Raw genomic sequence first — 22,159 nt, forward strand, 5'->3', positions numbered from 1 at the left:
AGCAGCTTTATAAAGCCAAAAAATGTGTACACAAGTTGCACTTTTGGGAACGATTTGTTTAACAAAATACGGGTCCAAGAACACATTTATCTTTAAAAGAAAATCGTAATAATGGAATAAATAACAATAACAGACTGAATATCTGCATGCTTCACAACCGTAACTCACTGATTATTTAGCTTCATAAAACATAGGAGAGATCTATTAGTGCTACATATGAACAACTATTCAGATAACCATAGCATCAAAAACATGCTAAAACGTCCGTTTATAGCATTTCAAATCACTAAATCCGTTGAAGTTTGCATGGTCTGTGTGACTTAAGGAACAATTCCGCCAAGCCCGACGTAGGACTAAATGGCGCTTTCTCTTCTGTGTTGCTGTCGGTAATAAATACTGATACACACACACCTACAGTGCCCTTTAGCAGTTGTTGCTATTTATTTTTTATTAAATCACACGTAAGTCACACCTAAGTATAAGTCTCACCCCCAGCCAAACTATGCAGAAAACTGATATGCAAAAAAGAATGGATCGACAGGAGTGTACCGTACTGCACTGAGCGAAATCCCACATTTTTGACCAAAACATGTGGATTTCACCAGAACCTTTGGACAAGTGTTCCATGGACTTTCTGTAAAAAGATTCATGAGCTTATGAGGACTCAGGCTCCACTGAGACACACCAGCAAGTCCTCCTTTAAATGACTCATAAAACCAATAACTTAAAAAAAAAAAAAAAAGTCCTCGGCCATTTATACTGTAAAATGCTTTCAACAAAAAATAAATAAATAAATAAAATCAGGCTGATGTGGCTAATTTTTCTATCATAATAAATAAAACTAGTAATTTATATTTATTGATATGGGTTAACTTTGTGTGGTCTTAGTATTTATTTGACGTGAAAATGACAGTGTAAAAAATCCTAAGACATACATTTTACAGCAATGACTGATCAAAGCAAGGTCTGAGCTCAGATGAACTGAAGGTTTTTGTAGATTATCTTGTTTTTTTTTCAGATTCTACCAATTTCTATCTTCTAAAAGCAGCAACTTACATTTAAAATTGTAAATTGCACCTATAGTACTTTGTGGGGGTGGGGGTGGGGGGCGGTTAACCGCGACACCGCAACTCCTGGTGCTTCATCCCTGCGGTGATCAAAAATGCCACACCGTCACAGCTCTAGTCACATGTAGGTCATTAGTGACATACACGCATGTGCAACTTGCATTATCTTCACAAATACTTAATTGTACACATACCACAAGTACAGCTAGGGTACGTTCCAGATTCATAATCTCCCTTAAGCCTCAGGGGACTGCAAGACACTCCTCTTTAGATGCACCCCTTCCTGTTCTCATCCCTCCACGGTCCTGTGCAACGCAAAAACTTGCAGCACCCCCTGTATGGGTACATGTGACTAAGGCTATACGTAGCGCCAACCTATGTAGAACCACCAGGATCTACGTAGGGTTCATTGTCTTGCCCAAGGGCAAATTGGCAAGTGGGCCGGCAAGGAGGTAACTGTACCTGCAATCCTCCCATCAGAGGTTGACTGCTTTACCTATGCACCATAGCTGCCCCACCCATTTCTGATAAGCAATTCTTAGTAGAAATGGTTACAATTAGCTAAGTTAAGCATCACAGTTTTTTTTAAATTCAGATCACATAAGTTTTGGGGGTATTGTTAGCAGGAATTTGTTCCCAGCAACTGAGAAGTGAAAAAGTTATTCTAAAGAGTTGGACCCAGCCTGAACACAGTCCTCTTTCAGGACACAATGGTTGTTGTTGAGTTTGTCTCTTAGCAAGGTGGGGGGAATGTCAGCCTCAAAACTGAGCCAGTTCAAATGAGCACAAACTAATCAAATGATCCAGAACCGAGAGGGAAGTTGCTGGGGGGGTTTCAGCCCCCAGAGGGGACAGGAAGGGCTCCAGCTGTACTGGACCTGCTGGTGATGGATGTCCTCCACGGCACATTGCACCGCCCTTTTTAAACCAGCGGTGGGATATCCCCAAGACCCGCCCTGAAGCTGCTGGTGTCATCTCAGTGAGGTGGAGATCACAGCGTTGGTAATGGAGCAGCAGTGTTCTAATTGGAGATGACTGCACACCACCCACAGTCCTTTCACTGTTCTGCCATGGCTGTCAAGGTAGTCAGATTTAAAATGTACAGCCAACAGGTGCATTCAGGGTATGTTTAGGCTCACATGGGCACAAACCCTCGTTTGACTTGTCTGGGGCTCCTGTTCACAGATCCTGCTTTCTGCTGACTTTTGTCATGAAAGATTCATGGTTGTCTACATTAGCCTGCAGAGTTCTAATTGAGTTCTGTATATTCAAGCGTGATTAACTCAGTCTAATTCCTCAAAGGAGGGCGCAATTAGATAGCACTTGCATGAATAGGATTTCACATCTTAGTGTGTCTTCAGACCTGCCAAGACAATTATGTGTGTATAATTGTGTTGTACTGTGAGTGTGAGCTCAAGAAATTCAAATGAGACAATATTTCCTATTACTGACCCTCACTGGAGGAAACGCAGCTGTTCTCTCCTTCACAAGGAAGTCCCTGAATGTTGTTGGAGCGCTCCGTTTGTCCAAGAGACGGGAGCAAGTCCACAGAACAGGTCCTCCAAACCTTCCTCCCGGTAGGCTCAAGCAGGGGCGAAAATATCTGTGACCCTGTGCTGACCCACCACCATGTCACTCCAACTCATGGCATAAGAGAGCCACTGCCAGGGTCTTTGTCAGTTTCTCTCTGTAACCAGAGCAGGAGACATTGCCCAAAGTCCAGAGGGGTCACATTCTGCTGCAGAGCTGCATTTTTAAGGCGGAGAGGCAGATGGACGGGCCTGCCGGACAGAGAGATCGGGGCTGCCGCCACTGCCACCTTTTTTATTCTGAAGAAAAGCCTGAGCCAGCCACGAGCTGCGTGTCAGCGCTGTCCCTTCATGTTATCACGCAGCTGAAATAAGATAAAGCTGCAGAGCTGAGCAGAACGGACCGATCTCCGTGGATGGGAGCTGTTTTTTTTGGCTTAGTCAAGAGGTGAAACCTGCTCAGGCGCCGGCTGAAAGGGATCTCATCTGCTGAGGATGCTCAAAAATCAGGATGGAAAGGTTTGGCAGTAACCCATCCCATGACGCTCATCCATAACCCTGAGTGAATGCATCACACTGACAGAGGGGCAGATCCGAGCAGACCCGAATCAAAAGAAGCTGGACATTCCAGGTCAGAGACACGAAGGCTCGGATCACCCGCCCGGACAGTGGCGTGCGCTCGGATGAGTGTCACATCTGTGGCTCATTCAGATGATCGTTTTAAGGTCACTGATCTTCTGAGTTAGTACACCATTAGAAGAATCACTTTCCATCGTGTGACCTGCTCACACCCACTGGTAAACAAAACAAAAACAAGCACACCTCGGTGATGTGCACCCAGGCAGAGGAGACACTGGATTAGCAAACAGGCCTGTAAATGGCAGCAGCGTGTGAAGAAGTCCGCTTCTGTGGATTTCACCATCATGGAGCGGATGGTTGAAAACTGCAGATGGGTCCGGGTGAAAGTGTGGTCAGTTGAAGATGTTGGCTAAAGGATTGTGGGTGGGACGGTGTCAGGGTCTCCTGAGAGAGTCGCTGCAGGGACGAGACAATCAATCAATCAATGACATTTATTAATTGTTTAGCACTTATAAAAGCAGAGGCAACCAAAGTGCTTGACATAAAATCAGAAACAATATGATACAATAAAGCATCAACAACAATCTTCTTTCTCATTCGGCTTTTCCCATCAGGGGTCGCAACAGCGAACAAGTCGCATGGTAAACTTGGCAATGTTTTACGCCGGATGCCCTTCCTGACGCAACCTTCTCAAAGCAACCGGGCTTGGGACCGGGACAGAAGTAGAGAAGGGAACGGAGCAGCCCGGATTTGAACCCTGGTTTCACAGACGGAAGGCGCCGCAAACCAGCACGAGCTAAACCGGCTCCCACAATAAAGCATCAACAACAATAAAATCAATTAAACAATAAAAGCAATAAAACAATAAAAACAATTAAAGGATAAAATGAACAAGCTTGCACTAGATCCGCTCACTGGAGTTAAAAGCCTGAGTAAAAAGATGAGTTTTTAAAAGAGACAGGCATAGGGCTCCTCAAAATCTACTCAAATGAAGATCTGGATTCACACAAACACACAAATCTGTGGCCGGACCTCCCCTACGATCAGGGAGGTGTTGTGCTCCACAGTCCCTCTGAGAATGTGTGCATACTTCAACCAGCCCCAAGCCCCACACAGCCAAAGCTGATTTCTGCTATTTTCCTCTGGCTTACGCCACCGAGATTTGGCTTAAGAACGCTATAACTCAGCCTTTGACCCCTGCAGGCCGTAAATCTTTGCACTGCTTTGTGAGCCGAGTCAAAGTAGCAACCAATATCTCATAATTACTGTCCTTTTAGGACTTTAATACATTTTTTGTATGAGATAAAATTCCACTGCTCTTTCTGGGGAATCTTTAAGTTCAGAATCACACAGCTGCATTTAGTGTTTGATAACACTAAAACTGGGTTGTATTTGCCAAATCTGCTGCTGAAAAATGCATGAGCAGAGGGTGGCGCAAAGTCAGCAGCGGCTGAGGTAACAACGCTGTTCACCATCCTCCCCCTTCAACAACTTTAGGCTTTGTTTCGAAACTAAACGACAGTAAGAATTTTGCTATTTTGCATCTGCTACGTGTGCCACAGCAAGTTTTATGTAGTACTTAATACGAATATTATGTTTAAATCCTACCATGAAATATTAAGACAATTGGATCAGTTGAAAGACCTAAGGAAGCCTTTAAAAATCAATAATGGAAGTTTTATTTATACTTAAAAGGTAATTCATTAATGTTTTAATATTCTTTTTCTGCCCACTAACAAATGATCAGAGCTGATATTACAGTCAGTAACCAAAATAACAGGAATCCTAAAGGCCTTTACCGGTTTTTTGGCCCTAATGTTCAGTTTGTCACCATTCAAACCTGACGTTATGAGAGCGGGTGGCGGCTCCAACGGACCAAACCGTGTTCAGACTTTCAAACAGCAGGTAACCTCTCCTTTAACGTCTTTACTGAACAGTCTGTCTGACTTTAGAGAGCTTAAACCTGCTGCTGATGTCTCTCACAGCCTACAAGCGGAGTCTATTTTTTATACATTTTTTTAATTTTTATCGCATTTCATTTTAAATCCACAACCGTCCCCCTAGTGGTCACAAAGCAGTTAGAAGGTCAGACTTTGAGGTGAGGTCAGAAAATAACGTTTCCAGGACGGTTCGGTCTTATTTAGTGCTATGGAAATTGCTTCAATTTAGCTTTAAAAATTGCTTTTGTCTTTCGATCAAGTTTTATTATCCTGATGTTGCAATAATTTGCTGCTATGCAATAGTCCTTCACCGGAGTGACTGTAACACGACTCTAAAGAGAAATCAGCGACTCCTTCTTTTAGTCTGGATAATCATCTGAGCTTTTTGGGTTTGTGTAAAGGATGAGCTGCTCCTTTTTTCCTTCAGGGTTTGCTCAGAATTGACACCACACCAAGCCTGCATGGTTTCTGGTGGTCTGTGGAGAAAAAGGCTAAGCTGTGACACAAACATCAGGCAAAATATCTGCTTTTTGCTAGAGACCAGTGGCCACATTTTTATGGTTTACTGTTTTATTGAAAAAACAAAGGTAAAGTAAAGTATTTTACCTAAACTTTTTAAACCATTTCAAACTATTAGTTTTTTTTTTTTTTAACTTGATCCATTTGAGTTATTTCCATTGGCCTCTTATATTCCCAGCTTTATCACTAAGGTAGACCCTAATAAGCTTGCCTATTTTGTCCTGCTTTAAATCAGACTAAAAGGACAGAAGCTGCGTGTCATGGATGCTTAAGTCAACAGACACCTTGCCCCAGGAGAAAGAGGGGGTCACTGTCACTGTTTGAGTCATTTTTCACCAACAAGTCAGAGTCAGTGGTTCAGTCCAGAGGAACCCAGCAGCAGCAGCACTGCTCAGCCCGTCTTTCATCAGACTCTTGTTAGATGCAGCAGAACTGCCTTTGGTAGCACGCAGTTAATTCCCACAGCATGTTTTGGCTCTGACCCCTGCATTCTGGGAGCGTTTGGACGACCTGCGTTCACATTCGCACAACATCAGATCATCTGTATATTTGGCTCGCCCTGAAATCGGAGCAGCAGAACGTAAACGGTGCTCAGAGGTTCTGATGTGGACTGGTTCCTGCCTGTGTGACTGGATGTGGTCATAACCCGCAGCGGATACATGTGTCAGTGACGTCCACAGGGTCAGAAGATCCGGATTCTTATCCGTTTGCAAATATCAGACATCCCTGTGTCTTCTGTTTTAGAACATTTAAAAGCATTTATTTCCCTTTAATGAAGTCTGTGTGTATCCAGAGAGTTTTTCATGAAGCCTTTTAAAGTTTCCCATGTGAAGATTTCACACTTTTCAATATTTTTATGCCGTGTTGATTAATTGAGCTCTTATTCAGTGTTTCTGTTTTAGTTTTCAGTCGTTCTTTGAAAAAAAAAAAGGGGAATTTTTAACTTAGCTCTTTGATTTATTCTTGTTTTATTTGCCTTTTTATGCCAGAAGAGCCCAGGATTTGATCTACATAGCCCTTCATTATCCAGGTCCTGCTCACTTGGAAGCTCAGCCTTTTAACTTTTTTAAATGTTTTGCTTTCCATTGACCTCCTCATCCTCACGGTGTCAAACTGTGTCTGGAAGCCCGTTACTAAACAGCAGAAAGCCGGCCGACCCGGAGCATGTTGAGATGTTGTGGTGCTTTGAGAGCACTTTGTAGGAAAAGGGAACCATTTCAAAATAGGAAAAGCGGGCCGCTGTTGACTTTAGCGCGCTCCGCTCACCCTTCGGTTCAGCAGGAGGCTGTCTGACCTAAATTCCCTTTACCTCATCTGCCTAGACATTTGTTTAGCCTTCTGGGCAAACACTTAGAGAAATGTATGAGGAAGAGGGGGGGTGGGGGGTACATATGCTTGAATACATCACATTTAGTCAAGGGAGAAGCAGGAATGCGGACATGTGCAGACATAGACAGCCCTCTAGTGGCAAACTGCAAAGAGCCTGGATGTTTGACAGAAAGGGCATTTCTGCAGAACGTCTGAAACCACGAGCCGGAACAAAGCAAAAATACATCAAAATAAAAGAATAATCATTTTAAACAAAAAATCCCGTCCACGTTCGCTGTTCTGACATCTGACCCAGAACCTTCTAAAAGGGAAAACAAATGTTACCTAATCCCAAATAAAGTGAGTCAGGAATGCAAACCCGCTGAAGCCGGGCAGAATGAATTAATTGAGGTCACGGAATCTCACCATCAGAGAAAGAAGAGAGAATTTTTTGTCTTTTGAGCACTATACTCATTACAGTGGCCCGGAGGAGCTGTGTGCTGTGAAATCATATGCTCTACTTAAGCTAAACAAGGGCAAGGTATTCCCACATGAAGGCCGGATGAGAATAAGTAAGTAGAAATGCAAACAGATGAGTTGAGGATGGTTTAGTGTTTTTGGCCCTGGTATCTCACTCACATTCTGTGGTTGCAAATATGCTACCCCCCTCGCTTTCTCTCCCTCTTTACCTCCCGTGTATGCGTGTGTGTGTGTGCGTGTGTGTGTGTGTGTTTGTGAGTGTGTGAGGCGAGCCTCAAGGGTTCAGTGCAGCGAGCTCATTAAAGGCTTTATTCCACTTCCAGGATCACGCAGTATTGCAATATGGACATTGTTTACACACAAATGTTGCCCTGGGAATAATGTTTATTTCTATTACTGTCTTGGAAAGGGGTCTGGGGGAGGGGTGTGGGGGGGGATCACAGAGCTTGTCGGCACACATTGCTTTTCATGAAATACTGCCTCTCCAGGAGTGCTTTGAAGAAACAGCCGTTTTTCAAAGCCCTTTTTTTTCCAGCCCGGAGTCGTACATCAGCTGCGCACCTCGTTGGCCTCTCACCCTGCAGGGCTGCGCCGCCGTGTTGTGGAGATCATGTCAGGAGCAGTTTTACAGAGCAGATGCAGTGACCCTCATCCTGTAGAGAGCTTCCGCGCTCATTAGCATTGTAAATACAAATGTCAGTGCGTGTGCAGCACGGCCAGGCGGGGGCTGGCTGGAGGTTTTTTTTTTTTTTTACCTCAGCCGAGCGGTCACATAAGTGTCATTTTAAACGGCATGGCCCGCTGGTGCATCTGCGAGGCAGCGGATGACGCAGCGCAGTGTTGCTACACACCCCGAGCTGTGTTTGGAAACACTGAGGCAGCCTGCTACTACAGCGGGGGCCGATGGGAGCAGCTGAACCGTGCATTTTTTAGACCAGCCAAGTGCAGAAAGACAGAGAGAAAAGGGGGGGCTGGACAATCCAGGAAAGGCCTGAGCAAGAAGCAGCAGCAGTAGCGGGACCCACCGGCCCGCACGCATCCTCATCAGGCCCCGCATTGATCACCCACACTTGAAATATCCGTCCCCCTGTAATTACATGGCTGCATAGAGAGGGGCGGTCGTTATTTATGAAATATTGAAATAACCAACAGCGTCTCTCTGCAGATATTAGGAAGAAAGATGTCTCCGATAAGTCAGAGGCAGGAGCCGCCACGTCCCCCCGTGGGCCGCCTGCCCAGTCGCCTGGCTGCAGAAAACCTGCAGTCATCACAAAGGGAAAATATTTACTGCACACACTCTTGCGTAAGGAAGGATGGAGTGTGGGAGAGGGCAGCAGAAAAATGACAGTGTTTGTGTTTGGAGGGGAGTGCTAATCAGATTCTTTCAGCTCCAGAGGCATTCGAGGACAGCTGAGCCGAGGAACCTGATCGTGGATTTGTTTGCTGCACAAGAGCAAACAGGAGCAAAAACAAGTTGAAAATCACTGGCATGAGAGAGAAAAATCTCCCAGTCTAGTGGAAATGCGTTGGGGAACGCGGTAAACCGGAAGCAGGTTTTGTTGAGTATGCATGTTTGTGTCCGCAGAAAACGCTGGAGACCTGCAGCATCTGCAGTAAGCCCATCATGGAGCGCATCCTGAGGGCCACAGGAAAGGCCTACCACCCTCACTGCTTCATCTGCGTGGTGTGTCACCGCAGCCTGGACGGCATTCCTTTCACCGTGGACGCCTCCAACCAAATCCACTGCATCGAGGACTTCCACAAGTATGACCTTAGACCATTCTTAGGTCTTTCTCTCTGGTATCAGCCAGTCATTAAAACTTGCTTTAACACTGGAGAAGTTCAGATTTGTGCTGTGAATACTTTTTGCCCCCACCCATAATCCCCCCCTACTTCATATATCAGATACAGTAAGAAATGCAAAAAGGTTAGCATCCCTCTGGGTTCAAGGGAACGTGCATTCACACTAAAGTACATCCAAGACAACGCTTGCTCTAAACTGCACCCGGGTTCACTCACAGTCACAGTCACTCACTCGCAGATCAGAGCTCACCTGTTTGGTCCAGGTGAGCTTTTACAGCCGCCAAACAAAGTGGACCACCAGAGGAAAAACTGTGGTGGTAAACAGTCAGTGACTTTCTTTTAAGATCTTTTATTATTTTTTATTATTAAACTCATCTATAGCAGAAGAAATTCATTTTTGATCCCTTGCGGATTTTGTAGGTTTGCCCACTTAAAAAAGAAATTGGCAGTCTGTCATCCTAAGGGCAGCTTCATTAGAACCTTCCATCAATGTGATTAGCATTTAATTGAGGGAAATAGGTATTTGATCCCCTCGTAACCATTAAGAGTTCTGGTTCACACAGACCACACAGACTCCAACATGGGAAAACTAACGAGCTTTCAGTGCATTTAAGGGAGAAGTTTGACCAGAATGGACTACAAAACCATCAGCAAGAAGCTAGAGGTTAAGGTGACAACTGTTGGTTTAATTGTGCGAAAAACAAGAATCTGAGGCTCCAAACCAGATCTCACCTGGTGGGGTTTCCATCATCATGAGAAGAGTGAGATATTGGCCTAAAACAGCACAACAGGGGTTGATGATCTCTAAGCAGCTGGGACAACAGTCTAAGAAACTAAGAAAACCATTGATAGTACTTTACGCCGCAATGGTTTAACATCTTGCAGTGGTTGCAAAGTCCCCTTGCTTAAGAAGGCACACGTGAAGTTCACCTTCATGATTTAGATGAAGGTGAACTGGTCTGATGAGACCAGAACGGAGCTCTTAAGCATCAACTAAACCCATCGTGTTTGGAGGAAGAGAAATGCTGCCAATGGCGCCCAAGAACACCATCCCCTCTGTCAAGCATTGAGGTGGAAACATCATGCTTTGGTGGCGTTTTTTCAAAGGGCCCAGCCAGTCTCCAGATCTTAATCCTGTACGCTTATGTATGGAGGGAGCTGAAGCTCAGAAGCGACAATCACCAAATCCAATTGATTTAGAAGTCATAAGCAAAGAAGAGTGGACCAAAATTCCTCCTGATGTGTGCAGAAACTACAAGATGGCCTGACCTCTGTGTTTTTTTTCCCACAAAGTCTTTCAGGCCAAAGATTTTACACACTTAGTTTCCTCAAGAAAATGCAAATATCTTTATATAAAATCTTTAAATTGGATTTCTTGATTTTCTTTGTGTTTTTCTATGTCACTCACTGTTCGATGGATCAAATACTTCTTTCCTCCGCTGTGGTTTGACCATCCCATAATCAGACTGCATGCAGTCAGCTATTTGTTATACCCTTCGCTCGAGTGTTGACATTCTTTGCCTTACCTTAACTCTAACTGTGACTTTGCAACACTTTACGGTAGTAAAGTGCTTAATTGACGTAAATCAGCTAATTGTATTGTGGAGAAAAACGCACAACAGTGCAAAGACGATATGAAGAGAATCAGCTGATTCATGTTGATCCCGTCGACGGTCAAAGAGTTATGGCATGTCAAAAAGCGTGTATTAAAGGGTTAAACAGCAGTTGAAATCATTTCGGGTTCCCCTCATTTGAAATGGAAGTAATGTTTACTGCAACTCTCCTGATACGTCTGCACTTTTGATGAGATATTCAACATCACTGAGTCATTGTTATGAAGCTGTGAGATGAAAATGTCAGTCTCACTCTGACCTGCTGATAAGAACATGCTGACTGGATTTGACCGTTTCTTACACATACATAGTCACGTCTTTTTTAGCGAGTCAAACCGATGGCATTTTGTCTTGGACCAGAAGCGAAAGTGTTTTTCACACAAGAGATCAGGACATCGTCTGCAGGTACTTGCTGTGAAAGAGACGTTCTCACAGCTAGAAACTGCAGAGCGACACTTCAGAACTTTTTAAATTCAGACCTGGAGAACTGGCAACGTTTTATCTGTATCAGATGAGGCTACACGCTTACCGCACAGACACCATCACTTCCCCATAACTTAGTGTGCAAAAGTAGCAGTAAAGTCAAAGCTACTCTTTGTAATATATATCAGCAGTTTTAGATGAACTCCAGCAGGTTTAATAAGACCTGAAGTGAACCTGCTCCAAACGTCCTGATCAGCCCCACACAGAAAAGCAACGTTTGATCGAGCAGTGAGGACGCTGAGGATCAGAGTCTTCCCCTAAGTGAAAACCAAAAATTTCTCCAACATTAAACACAGACGATTGCTCAAGTGTCTGCAGGCCGTGGGAGAGAAAGCAGAAGTGTTTCCCTGAGTCAAAATTCATCTTTATTTATTTGAGTCTAGCTAATAGAGGATCTTTGGGCTTCCCTTTCGGGAAATTTGTGAAAATGTCGTAACTGCAGTGACCTCAGGATGCAGATGTAAATTTTGATGGTGGATTCCCGTCATCGTATCACACGTTGCTATTGTGTAACTGCCATCTTACCAGAAATGCAGTTCTCCTGACCAGAAGGGAAACGCACCAACGGCCTGCTAATCGTGCGAGCGCCTTTTACTCGCCAGGCTTCAGTCACGTACGAGTGTGACCGCAGCTGCTCCGCCCTCTGTGTCGAGGAACGGTAGACGCCGTTTTTGAGCTAATATTGAGAGCCGTGGTTCCCCGGAGCCACACAAACCTTTCACTTCCTGCTCCCTCCACAAAGCTATTGTTAGAAGAACCTCTTCCTCTTCCTGTTCCAGAGTTTCTGGATCAAAGTCTTCTGGAAAAGTGACTGTGAGAGTCCCTCATTTAAATGTTATAAACGCTCCACTATATTTAGAAGAGCCGTTTTCTGAATCACGCCTGCTGTAGTATCTGATTCATTCTATCATTAAAGTAGAAAAAAATGGAGGTTTTCCTTTGTAGAAGCAATTGAGCTCCCTTTTTTAAATATTGCTTTAATTCTTTTGAAAATGTCCTTGACTTTACAGCTCTGTCCTGAGCCCAACAAATCACATTTATTTCAAGTCCAAAGTATCTGTAACTGTAGGTCTGTTGTATCCTGAAGCTGCAACTGAATTTACTTCAATCTGGGGATTGTTACGAGCACAATCAAGATTCTTAAAAGAGGACATTTTAAATTTAGATGTCAGGAGTTCGGAACAAATTTGGGAAAGCTGCTAAAACATGCGTTTCCCCCAAAAAAACGTCAGAATTCGAAAAATGAATGCGCAACTAAGGGGATATCTTGAGAAAATAGTCAGATTTTAGGACTTTAAAGGAGCAGGTCTTTGGTTCTCAAAGAGCCAAACATGGCCAAATTTCTGACTTTTCTTCCGAAAATGATAGAATTGTTATAAAACCTTTTAGAATTAAGATGAAAACTCTAATGATGATTTCCTAAAAAATTTTTTTACATTCTTTCAAAAGAATGTCAGCATTTGGAACTTAAAACAGGTATAAGGAGGACTTTATAAGTTGACACTTTTTATGCCATAATAGCAAAAGTCAAATTCTAATTCTCCTTTTTTTTTCTCTAAATTCTGACTTTCATTGGAACTCTTTAGAAAAATATACTTTTCTAACTTCAAAACAAATGTTCCAAATGTTTAAACAGTATGTAGGATTCTGATTGTTGTGAAATATCTCAGATTTTAAATGTCAAATCCTATTAGTTTTCAAGAATTTAGAACTCAAGAACTTAAAAAGAAAAAAAGGAAAAAAATTTCTGAATTCTGATTTTAGTGTAAAAATTCTTATATTTTAATTGGTGATTCCTAATCATGTCTGTTGTGGGCAGAATTCTGAAAAAATGGGAATTTTAAAATGTTGATGTCTAATGTACAAATTTAGGTGATTTTTTTCTTGAAAATAAGTTGTTAAAATTCTGTTATAAACATTGAGGACTCTGATGAGAGATAATTCATTCTGGAGGATGATCTCTAAAAAATCTGTCAGAATTAGGACTTCTGTCTTTAGAATTTGGAGAAATGTACACAATTTTAAAGTTTTTCATCAGAACACTGCGAGACATGTTTACATTTTTATCAGCGGTCAAAATTGAGATAATAACCATAAACCCCTTTTGTTAGGGTTAGGGTTAACTAACCCCTGAACGAAACATGTTGAATTCTGGTAAAAAATGTCTGTTCTTCAAAGATCCATGGTGTCTGAGCTGCTTTCTGTTGTTCCTCGCAGGAAGTTTGCCCCCCGCTGCTGTGTGTGCTCTGAGCCCATAATGCCTGCGCCGGGTCAGGAGGAGACCGTTCGCATCGTGGCCCTGGACCGTGACTTCCACGTGCAGTGTTACCGCTGCGAGGTGAGCACGCCCCGTGTGGTTGAGCCCACGCCGCGGTCACAGCCCTCCCCTCAGAGGCATTAAACAATGGATAAGGAGAACACGCTGTTGAGACATCGTGAGGTCGGCTAATGAGTCACATTGTCAGGAAGCGGCACGGCGCGTTCGCAGACGCAGAGGTCAAAGAAAAGCAAAGCAGATTATTCAGCTGAAGGAGCTCAGCAAGACGTAAGTTTGTCATCAGGATCAAGAGCTGCGTGACAGCTTAAGTGAAAAGGGGAGCATCACGTATAGATCTTGGAAATAAATAAAAGTGTTACGATAAAAAAAAATAACATTCATTAGAAAATGTGAACCCAGCTTTATTCAACTTACAGTAAAACTCAGAAAAGGAGCAGTAGATAAAAGTTTGTTGGTGGAGAAAGTCTGTTAAAACCAGCAGAACGGTAGGCATCACTCTAGGAAAGATGAAGAGGACATCCTAATCCCGAACTCACAGCAGAAGCCGCACGATGAAAGCTCACGGTCCTCTGACCTGGATGTCATTCAGCCCGCCTTCACACGTGTGCACACTTTGAGGAGTGACATTCACCCAGGCTCTCATGGTAACCGCTCCAAGTCCTGACGTCGCAGCTGCAGCCGCTCACCTTCACGAGCGTCTGAGTCATGACTGCTTTCCAGACTAAGGTTTAAAGCTCGGCTCAATGTTACACTGACCTCACGTCAACAACACGCCTGTCGCTGTCCATCTGGCAAACAAGAAAAAGAACAGTTACAGTCGATGGAAAACTGAGAGAAAATTAAAGAGGATGTGAAGCTTTTTCTGATCATCAGACCACAGAGACACAACCTGGCAACACAAATGTTGTCAAACTTCAAGATTAAAACTTTTTTTATTCTTAATAAAAAAATGAATATAAAATGTCTTCTTTGAATACCCTTCAAAGAAGATTTTTTTTATATTCAACTTTTTGAATATAACAATTTTAGAATATCTTTGGAATTTTTGCTCTGAAAAGGCTTTGAGGCAAAAATGCATTTTGTTCATCGGAAACATTCTGTTGTTACTTTTATCTCAAAACACAAGGTTAGAAAAGTTTGCTTTTTGCTCATTAATAGTTTTAGTTAGACAAAAAATGTTTGATTATCCCCCCACCACTTTGTTGTTTCTAAAAACCTGATAATAAAAGTCACTTCCTTCTCTGCATGTTTTTGTTCACAGTGTCCCCATCAGGTTTTCTTGCTCCTGATCCAATTCCGAGTCATTTGATTTTGACTATCGCCAATCCGATGCTTCTGTAACACATTTATTAACCTTTTCTCTTTTAACACTTAAGTCAGGTAGCTCACACAATAAAGTAAAAATTGTGCGACAATCAGCTAGAAAAAAAATGTTGATAAGTAGTCCTGAGAGAAAGATGGGTGACTGTAGCTTTATTATCTTTAGAACACTTTAGATCATTTATGATTCATATCTCCATTCAACATTCTTAAAAATGTATCAATCTATCCAAATCATTATTGCAGCTTGAATATGATGATGAGTAATCATGACTAACCTCATATCAATCTAACCATTTTCTAGCAAGAGACACTTGCTGTCAATTTAAAACATTTATTTTAAGAGTTGTTGAACCAGGAAGTTAGAAAATCGTTGACGATCTCGCTAACTTTACTGTTTTTATGCCTCCTGCTCAACTAGTGTCGTATTCTGCTGTGTTTTGCAGTAATAAATTGTCGTGACCCTTTCTGTGTATGCGGACTTCAAGTAGAGTATTTTTCTGTAATATTAGGCTACAAATATATAGCAGTGATCAAAATAATCTGAATGCTAATTGTGATGGAACACCCAATTTAGATTAAGTCTGAAACTACGTGATCGGGCCCGGTTTCCAATGACGAGATTGAATCGGGACATCCCTACAAGTGATAGAACTCCCCGTCCACAAAGTTTTATGGAAGAATCTGCTGGACATGAAACGCTTCGTTGTCTGTGTCCTGCAGGACTGTGGCACTCTGCTCTCGGAGGGAGACAACCAGGGCTGCTACCCCCTGGACGGACACGTCCTCTGCAAAAACTGTAACACCAGCCGCATCCAGGCCCTCACCGCCAAGGCCACCACAGACCTCTGAACAGCCGGCCGGCCAGTCACCTCCACTGTACCCTCCAGCACACGCTCCCAAACATACTACCGTCTGTAATCCCACAATTATCCATCCGTAGTGCATTTTCAGTTACGGGAAAAAGCTTCACAGTTTCACCTGCACACATGTAGTCGGTACATTTTCTGTAGAAGGAATGGGCTTCATGGATGTTCAGCAGATTGTTTTATAGTAGCATGCAGCCTTACACTGCTATACAAAGTAATTTTATGGTAATTGTACCGATAGATCTATCACTTTCCCTCATTCAACACGTCAGAGAGCGGACGGACTGTCAGCAGTTTGTCTGAAAACACAATATGGCACGGCTATGCAATTTTCAAAGGTAATTGCATCGACACTTTATGAGAAATTTTATAAATAAGGAAATATTTTAGCTGTACATATTCAAGTGTAGGTGCTTTATCTAGCAACAATGCTGTTGGTACTGTGTGACTTTTTGTGTCCATGTGCTGTTTGTCTCTCGTCTCTGATGTTCAGTGTTTGAGGTTGTTGGGAAAAGAAGGGACCTTTTTTTTTTAAAGTTCTTGATAAGCAGATTTGGGCGACGGTTCAGACCCGGGACTGCAGCAGAGGGCGTCTGACGAGAGGTAAAGGTACACTGTGGAGACTTTTGTCACTCTTTCCATCCAGTCTGCTGAACCACATGTGCATGATTCTGAATCCGACGCACACATCTGCATTTAACCAAACGATGCCCAGGTTTTTCCAGAGGGAAGCATATGCAAAACAACTGTGGAAATATATATGCAAGATAGCAATACACATTTTAAATGAGATAAAAGCTCATTTAAGAACACAGAACAAGAGGAAAAGTCCTGAATTTAAAATAAAAGGAGCTGCAAACATTTACAGAATTGGTTTAACAGGAAATACACAGAAAAAGAGACAAGTGTTTTCCTTTCAACAGGACAAAAAAAACTGTAGAGGCAAGAAAATATAAATACATTACAACAAAACTTGAGTCATCCTGCGCTCAGCACGCAGCAAAAGCTGCAGGATTAAAGAACAAAAACAGTCGTTTTTCCAGATCAACTCAACACGTTCGCCTCATGATGAAAAGCTGTGAAGCAGAACGTCCCTTTGTTTACATAAAAGATCCTCCACAGGGTACCTTTAACCACCAGAGTGTGTAATGAATATGTAATAGCTGGTGACACTCTCACACTTCATCAGCTGGGTTAGTTTGCGTTCTTACAGGAAGCAAACAGACGCTTTGCTTTTTTTCTTCCTATTTGCTTTAATATGATGGAAGCTGGTCATCGTTATTATTCTGTCTTTACTGTTTCCCCCTTACACATCAAAGTTGGGAGGCTAAAAAGACACGTCTGCTGACAAGCAACAACCTTTCCAGGCTGTGGTTGATGCCGGGTTGTTACCATGGAAACTGTTTATACAGTTCTTTTGTGGAGAAGCTCTTTAAAAGCTTTCCACTTTCAAATTGGTCGCATTATAGAACCTAAACTCTTCAACGATGATTTTTTCTCTCCAGTTTTTTCAGACGCACTCCGCAGAAACGGGCCCTCTTTTCGGCCATTCCAGTGTTAAAGCCCAGACGTCCACGATTCTACTTTTGTGACATCAAGATTTCGACTTCTTTAAATCACTTTTTGTAGCCGTGAATAGAAAAATGTAGTTAAAGAGTCACCGAGTGCCTTGGATTAAAAAGTGAGCTGTTGAACAGTGATGTCGACCAAGTGCTAAACGAGTCGATCCTTTATGTTTTGACTCCTTCAGCAGGTTTTCTGCAGAGTGTTTCCCTCCCAATGCCATCATCTATAAGCACACGTGGTACGGCTTCATGCCGTTTCCAGTCTGACATGATTAAAAAAAAAAAAGCTTGATGCTATGTCTAAAGAGGAACAGCATATGAATTTTAAAGTCATTGTTGTGCGTTTGTGTTGTCTGTTTTCCAGCCCTCCTTGTAAAAGTGCCTTTGGCAGAGCACTTATGACTCTCGTTTGCCCTGCCACAAATGTGACCTTGTTTACTTGTTTATAACCAAAGTAAATCAAGAGTTTCCTTGTTTGGACCATCTCTGTGAGAACCCACTCTTCCTTCAGGTCTGTCGGGGTTTTACTGGCGTTGAGCGTGAAGCTCCTCCAGCCTGTTGTTATGGGTCTGTCAGAGAGACATCTTTACTTTTCTTTCTTTTTTCTCTTGTCTTTAATAAAGCTTCGCAATGAGATTGTGTCGTTGCTTTTGTTCTTCTGTGTCAACTGTTTTAATTGTATGAAAATGACGCGCTCCGATGGCCCCTCTGATCGTCGTCCAGCGGGCCTCGCTCGGCGCTTGTTAGCTCTTGGCCTGTCGTCCATCAGATCGGCTCGGTAATGAGCAGCAGCTTCTCTCTCCTCTGATTCCCCTGAAACCTGCAGGTGACCTCTTGAGCGGCTCACCTGCAGACATAAGAGGTTTATTCTGAAGCGGCAGAAAGCCCGGTTGTTCGGCTCTTTCAAGAGTCACTTGAAAGCCCCCGTCTGAGTGGCGGCAGATACCCCCATCTTACGGAGCTGTGGTGCGTCCTTCCCTTTGTCTGTCCCTTACTGTCCGTTTGCTCTGTTGACAAACGTGAATGACCCCCAGGGCTCTGACCCTGCAGCTGTGCTTCTGTCACACTCCATCAGGAACTTCCGTCGTTGGAATCATTTTTTGTTGTGCTTCTCCTCTCTCCTTGCTCAATTTAAGCCTGCTCTGTATTGTCATATGTACTTCCGAGCTGCAGTGAGTCGAGCTGAAGCAGCTGTGCTGAAACGAGCAGCAGCTTTGGATGTACAGTAGGACCTGAAACCAGGCGTGATCCGCTTATCCACAGCTGACCTGCTGCTTACAGTAAACTCTGTGCGTACACCATGTTTTTTTTTCTTTTCTCCAGCCTCTGATGTGCGCGGCAGCATGCACTCATCCTCGACTTTGTTAGGATTTTGAAAACAGGAGTTTTTGTGATAATTCTTTCTTGAACTTGCTGTGAGATATAATGTGTTTTTTGAGCTGCAGAAGCCCCCCCAGCAGATAAGCCGCAGACATAAATCTGGTATTTACAATCGAGCTGATGAGTGATGGGCCCTCTGGCCAACAAAATGCACCCACCAATTTCTTCCTCTCTGTAAAGAAAATAAAAACCCGGCTTCCAGTCTCTGGGGCCAGCTTCTGCCGTTTTTGAATGTATTCCTCTAATGCCCGGAATTATGGACTGAATTATTTACGGAGAAGCAGAGATCAGCATGAGGGAGCGAAGTGGGCCTCTATCATGCATAATCTCACACACTCCAGTTTAAATGAAGCTGTCATCTGGTCAGATTTACATAACATCACAATGCACTCCGACTTTAATGTTATTAGCTTTAAAGTGAAATTCCCACAGTGCATTTGCATTGGGAGCATTGATTTTGTGCGTCCTTGACTTAGCCAAAAGCAGTGATGTAATTACTGAGTCGGTGTTGCGCTTTGTAAAACGAAGATTTCTCCAAGACACAAATCCAGGCTGTCCCAGTGCGCTGGGTGTGGAAGCATTATTAGTGCTTTTCCTTGTCCCGCTGACCGGCAGAGCAGCTCTCTGAGGTCCATTGGACCTTCCTAACGGGAAAGAAAAGACTGACGTAAAAGTCCGAAAGTTTATGAGTTACGAGGAAGATCCTTTGGTAGCTTTATCCATGGAGCCCAGTATTTTTCCAGCAACTGGGATCATGTGAAATGGAAAAGTATCCTCTCTCTGTTCTGCATCATTTATGATGGCTTATGTGTATTTGTTATTGCCGACATTCCTCTGTGGTGAACCTCCAGCTGCAGGCTTCTGTTCATCTGCTTAACCTGTGCTTCCAATGCTCCAACTGATGTTTTCTTCCAAACAAACTATGCCATATGTGTATTTTTTACCACAGAAAATCCTTACTTGGGCATCAGAAGTGAAGTATTTGTTCTGACTAGATTTTCTTTAGCAAGAAAAATTATGTCAAATACTTACCGGTAGTTAAAAACCAACAAAACCACATTTTGGGATTTTGAGATATAGCTAGCAAAAATTGAACTTTTTACATTTAATATCTAAAAAATTAAAACTTTCTAAAGTTTTTTTTTTTTTTTTTTCCAAATGTTATCATGCTCTTGCCAGTTAAATAACATGCAGCAACATTTTTGGATAAGTTGTCGTCATGGCAACTGGTGTCAACATGCAGTGCACAGCAATGACTCTCTCTGCCAGGTGACACAGGCATGATGTGTTATATTAAAAATGCTGCTTTGAATGATTATTGTCAAAGGACCTAATTTGGCTCATGACCTTTGAACTCAAGCTTTGCGATTTCAGATTAACTCAAATTTAGTATAATCCTTGTGCTGTCCTAGGGACTTCACGTTGGGAGTTGGGTCATCTAGACCCACTAGACTGTGGGCTGAACCTTTTTTCTTCAATGATTTGTGATCTTCACTGGTGTCCATGGATTACATGGAATCTTTCCACCTTTATCCACCTTTGTCATGGTAGGGAGAACACGTCAATGTAAGGGTGGGGTCATCTAAGATAGCACAAGGGTTTAAAAAACTCCTTACTGGACCTATTGGACCTCACCTCGATTTGTGACCCTTTCACTCTGGATCTCTAGCTCCAGTGTTGACATTCTTTCAACATTCTTGGCTACCATTTACACAAATAACATCATTCTAGTGGATTCTGAACCGAAGAGAATCAGCTTTGCATTTGATTTGCAACACTGTACAAGTGTGGAAGTGCTTACGAAATCAACGTAAATCAGACCAATTCCCGTTTTTGCATATAAGTGCAAATCCGATATGCTTTTCTTCGCTATTCTCTGCATCAAGATCCAACTGATTCATTGTAATCAAGTAAATGGTCAAAGATTTACAGTGTAAGTTATTTAGATCTTCGGTGTTCAAGGTTGACATCAGATTGTTAAAAAGCCACCCAAGCTTTTGGGGTATGGAAAACACTTTGTATGCAGACTGGCAGGAACAGCATCCTCCTGTTGCAGCAGAATGTTAGTCTGACAGTCTTCGGTGTATCATAAAGCCATGTGGTACAAAAAACAACAACCCTAGGACCTGACACAGAGCCTTGTAGAGAGCAGAGTAGAGAACTGGGAGCAGATTTGATCTTTGGGTATCTAAAACATTTCGATTTTTTGTGAGCTCACTTTGTGCTGAATTTGAATGTTGCTTTTATTAGCTGGAAATGTTTCGAATGTTTTTTGTGCTAAAACTTTATGGCAATGTTTATTTAGCCAAAACCCAATGTCACATGTTGTTAAATGTCCAGGGCCTCCGTGTTTAAATGCAGTTCCCTGCTTGTTTGGTGTAAATCACCACAAAGCACTCCTTTGATCAGATCCCAACTGAAGCAAGATAGTTTGGATGAAACTCTGGCTGCTTGACTTCAGTTCTTCTCTCACTATGTAGAAGTAATTACAAGCAGTTAATGGTATATAAAAGGCATTTCACCTCATTCGATATCTTAGTTCTGTTTCAATTTAGTTTCAGGGTCTGAGTTTTTAACACGCTTCTGTGGTGTACAGCCAGAGGTCAGAGGAAGTGTCCCTGTGGCTCCACAACTAAACCTCAGCATCAACGAGGCAGGAGTAGAGTAAGTTTCCACAGATCACTGATTTGGCTTCAAAGTAACAAGAAAAAACATTTTCCTGAAAAAAAAAGTTTCCTTTTACTTAAAATGACAGCTTTGATGCCGCAGCTGCCTGGTGTCTAAACGTTACATAGCAAAGCCAAGCACTCAATGTAACAATCAGCCCATCACACTTTAAGTAACAACAAACTACAAGTTACTTGAATGGCACTGAAACTGTCCTCTGCAAAGAACACTGTGATCCTCCGGAAACTTTGACTTTTAAAGTGAAATGGCAGCAGCTGTCTGATGTCTTTTTTTCTATTTAGGCACAGCATAGACTTCCGATTTACGCCAAAATACTGCCACACAAGCTAACACTAGCAGCCCAAATGCACTTCCTTTGTGTGCGGACATGCTTCCCCAATGAGAAGTTGGGAAAAGGTCAGTGAAAGGTCATTTGCGTTTGACTGCAACTTTTTATTGTATTGGCTATTATTATATATCAGCAGTGTAACAATTTATTTGAACGATTCCATTCATATAATTACATAAATATGGTTGATGATATGATTCATAGTGGATATTGGTTCATTCTGAAAGTATCCGATTTGATTAGAATCACTGACCTAAATTTGATCCAGGACATCTTTATCCAAAACTTCAACTAGTGTGACTCAGCGATAAATACCTGGATACTGAACAGTGCAGGTGAAGTTTTCCAGATTCCTTGTATTTCTTTCAAGATACGTGTAAATTAAATATGTGTACAAACATATAAGTAAA

At 42.6% G+C, this 22,159-nt stretch overlaps 1 protein-coding gene across 1 annotated transcript in view; it reads left to right on the forward strand.

Annotated features, from left to right (window-relative positions):
* Window positions 1-17,989, forward strand: part of LOC101167359 (lipoma-preferred partner homolog) — a 99,787-nt gene extending 81,798 nt beyond the window's left edge. The window contains exons 6-8 of the mRNA XM_023954483.1: window positions 9,008-9,186; window positions 13,539-13,659; window positions 15,643-17,989. Of these exons, the coding sequence (XP_023810251.1) occupies window positions 9,008-9,186; window positions 13,539-13,659; window positions 15,643-15,771 (429 nt within the window). The 3' untranslated portion in view covers window positions 15,772-17,989. The remainder of the gene's footprint in view (window positions 1-9,007; window positions 9,187-13,538; window positions 13,660-15,642) is intronic.
* Window positions 17,990-22,159: the final 4,170 nt, after the last annotated feature.

The sequence above is a fragment of the Oryzias latipes genome, chromosome 4 (genome assembly GCF_002234675.1).
Source record: "Oryzias latipes chromosome 4, ASM223467v1".
Classification (NCBI taxonomy): domain Eukaryota; kingdom Metazoa; phylum Chordata; class Actinopteri; order Beloniformes; family Adrianichthyidae; genus Oryzias; species Oryzias latipes.